General features: G+C 39.2%; 1 protein-coding gene across 1 annotated transcript; it reads left to right on the forward strand.

Annotated features, from left to right (window-relative positions):
- The first annotated feature begins 1,124 nt into the window (after nucleotides 1-1,124).
- On the forward strand, nucleotides 1,125-1,983 carry LOC149205130 (uncharacterized). Its single transcript, XM_089397320.1, has 2 exons — nucleotides 1,125-1,475; nucleotides 1,756-1,983. Exons 1-2 carry the CDS (start codon nucleotides 1,125-1,127, stop codon nucleotides 1,981-1,983), a joined length of 579 nt encoding a protein of 192 aa, XP_089253446.1.
- Nucleotides 1,984-3,755: the final 1,772 nt, after the last annotated feature.

Consider the following 3,755-nt stretch of genomic DNA (forward strand, 5'->3'; position numbering starts at 1 on the left):
ATCCACAATTATGCTGAACTAACACAAGGTTTTACTTGACTATTGAAAAAGGGTATTCCATTTTTCTGGGATGAGCTTGCTGATAAAGCTTTTGATGCATTAAAGCATGCACTGACTAATGCACCTTTACTACATCCACCCGATTATCATTGAGACTACTTTTTGTACTTAGCTGCATCTGATGCCACCATTGGCATGGTGTTAGTCCAAGAGGATGATTCTAGCAGCGAACATGTGATTTACTATTTGAGTAGGAGTCTCACTAAAATTGAGATTAAATACGCACATGTGGAGAAGCTAGCCTTAGTAGCTGTACAAGATGTTCAACGATTCCGTCACTATATACTTCTCTGAAAAACGATCGTCATTTCAGATTGCAACCCTATGATGTATATTCTCATGAAGCAACTGTTAGGGGGAAAATACTTGAAATGGATAGTCATTTTACAAAAGTTTGATCTGGAATTTGAAAAATCCAAATAAGAGAAATCCTTGGTTTTCGTTGAACTATTGGCGACAGTCTTTATTGTCATGGTGCTGATTTTGTATTCTGACATTGTTTATCTCTTGAAGAAGCCGAAAAAGATTTGAATGATTGCCACTCTGGAGCATGTGGTGGTCACATGTCTGGGTATGCTATTGCCCTTAAAATATTACGTGTTGGCTATTTTTGGCTGTCAATGTTTAAAGACTTCATCACTACAGTATGAAAATGCCATAATTGCCAAATTTATGATCGCAAAATGTGAGCACCTCCTTCTCCTCTTCACCCAATCGTAGCTGTCGGTCCTTTTGCTAAATGGGGCATCAACTTCATCACTTGTAACCCTCACTCGGCTGGGGGGCATGGATATATCATCGTTGTAGTCGATTACTTTACAAAATGGGCTGAGGCGATGCGTACATGTAGAGACGACACCGAAACTGCAGTTATTTTCATTTTCAATCATGTGATTGATCAGTTCAGCATCCCACAAGCTATTGTCACAAACCATGGTAGTCATTTTCACAACTTTATGATGGTTGAACTGTCTGTGCAACTTTTCCTCCACCATGATAGCTCTACTCCGTATTATCCACAAGCCAATGGTTAGGTGAAAGTTGTCAATAAATTTTTAATCAATATGATTAAACGGATAGTTAGTATCCATAAAGGAAACTGGAACTCTATACTCTTTTCAGCACTGTGGGCTTATTGCACTATTGTAAAAACATTGACTAGTTTTACCCCTTTTCAACTCGTTTATGGTTTGGAATCCGTATTACCTATTGAATGTGAAATTTCATCTCTTAAATTAGCTATCGAATTATTACCTGCTACCTCTGCAGATGAAGAACGCTTTGTACACTTAGCCCATCTAGATGAAAATCGTCGTAATGCCGTATTGGCTAATGAAGCTCACCAGAAATGTTTCAAAGCCCAATATGATCAGAATGTTAATCCTCGTACATATTTAGAAGATGACCTAGTCTTGGTATATGATCAAGCTCATGACAAGCTAGTTGCAGGGAAATTTGAGCCCATGTGGCATGTCCCTTACATCATAAAACACATATTAGATAAAGGTGCTTATGAGATGATTGATTACGATGGTGTTCCTTTGGGAAAGCCCATAAATGAAAATACCTAAAGAAATATTTTTCATAAATTTTTGGTGAAGATTTGTACATTATTTACCATTTTTAGGTATGTGTGGTAGATTAGTGTTTTCTACTACTTTTTTTTCTTATTGCGTTTTTACACTTGATTTGCAGATGTCGACGTTTTCTCCAACTTACATTGGATTTGTTGATGGTGCTAGTCATATTACTCGGAATTTATCTTCCGCAGCCTGGGTTTTATATTCACCCAGTAATGAGCTACTTTCTATTCACGGGATATGTCTCGGTCAAACAATGAACAATATAGCAGAATATAACGCAATCATTGAGCTATTGGCTAATGCAATCACATTTTGTATCCAACATTTGATCTTTAGGTGAGATTCACAGCTCGTAGTATTACATTTAAATGGTGTCTATTCAGTTAGGAGTACAACCATGTTAAGGAATTTTTTACGAGTCCGTCTCTTGGAAATACGATTTGATTATATTGAATATCAACACATTCCTAGACATTTAAACACATTGACAAATGCATTGTCGAATCATGTGTTAAATAGACATTTGCAACATTTGTCAATTAAAAACAATTTTCATTCATTCATTGATCGAGATAAACATAGATAAAAGTAGCAGAGTTTTCATTAAAATAGAGTCTGGGTGTTTCTACAAAATATGTCATCCGAGGATATAAGGCCCCTGTGGCCTTTTATTTTTCGATAGTACTGACTCCAAAAGGTAAAAAGTGGTCCTAAAAACTAGAACAATGAGGCATGGTGATGCTCATGATAACACACGATAGAGAGCAACTCGACGTAGCAAACGTCTGAGCGACCTGGGAACCCCAACTACATGCCTCTTGTAGACGTGTGGAATGTCATCAACTCCATTCTTTGGGATGTTGGCAGTCAACCTCTCAAGGTTGTGCTCCAACTCTGTCAAGATGTCATCCACCTCTGGGTTCCGGCAGATGCCATAGGATGCTTGTCTCGTCTATCATACCGTCTCATCTTGGTTGGTCGGGTTGACCCCACATCTGCACATACATTTCGGACAATTATCCTCTGAAGACAAAAACACTTAAAAATTAAAAAACTTTGAAAATATGCCAAAATGAGAAAATATTACCTAGATCACCCCACTGAGCCCCGGCTGGAAGTGGGATATCAGGGTCACCTCTGTAATCTATCCTGACATACAGAAAGTCCTCGATCAGATTACTCTTCTCGCTCAGCCAATTAAAAAACTCTACCATATACCTCACTACAGGACCGTCACCATCATGGCATGCCATTAGTGCAACCCACCTCATCAAGCGTGGATTCATCAAGCGTGGATTCCTAGAACCCCCTTCCTCTGCTTGAATCTGATGTGGCTGAAGAATAGGAACCCTTTCTAGGGTAAAAGAAACTAGAATGGCACCATAACTGAAATTTTGCAGTTTACCATTCTTGCACCTATTCAACTGGCCTTTCATATTTACCACTGCTTCCTCGCACCAGTTGTATACCATGGACTCCCAACATTCAATGACCATCTGCATCTATGCACGAGTGGCAAGATGGAGGGCAACACCGCCACACAGTTTGCAAGTAGTGAAAGAAATGGTCCTTAAGCGTAAAAGTTCGATGGACTGAATGTCAATCCGTCCATCTTTGGGCGGTGCACCGCTGCAAAGCATCATAAGTATCCATCAGTAGTGTCTCCCCTTGCTCTTGATTGAAAAAGTGAAAGATAAGCTCCCCGATGAGATAACCCAGTCAGGAAATATATGTCATCAACATCAATGGTGAGGTGATAATCAATAATCACGATACACTGTTCCTAGACATTCCATGTCCTCACCAACCATGTCATCAAATTTACCTAGGCTTTCAACCTAGGGATTAGCTAGTATTTCAGGAGGCTGCAATTCCTAAGATCCTGCAAAGTGGCTAGATCTGCCAAAGAAGCCACATCATTGGCTTCGTTCTCTCACTCCCTCTATTCCATTTTTGAACAAGAAAAATGACCATTTTAAAGTAATTAGGATCTTTCTTGAAATTCATTTCATGTTTTTTGGACTCCAAAGTTTGTTCTTAAAATAGCTCATGACGCTTGCGCGACCGCCCTTTTATGGACAGGGTGCAACTATGCGGAAATTTCCATCAGAA

Source organism: Pinus tabuliformis, chromosome 1_2 (assembly GCF_031772625.1).
Source record: "Pinus tabuliformis cultivar Carrire ecotype Pingquan chromosome 1_2, CPIR1, whole genome shotgun sequence".
NCBI lineage: Eukaryota > Viridiplantae > Streptophyta > Pinopsida > Pinales > Pinaceae > Pinus > Pinus tabuliformis.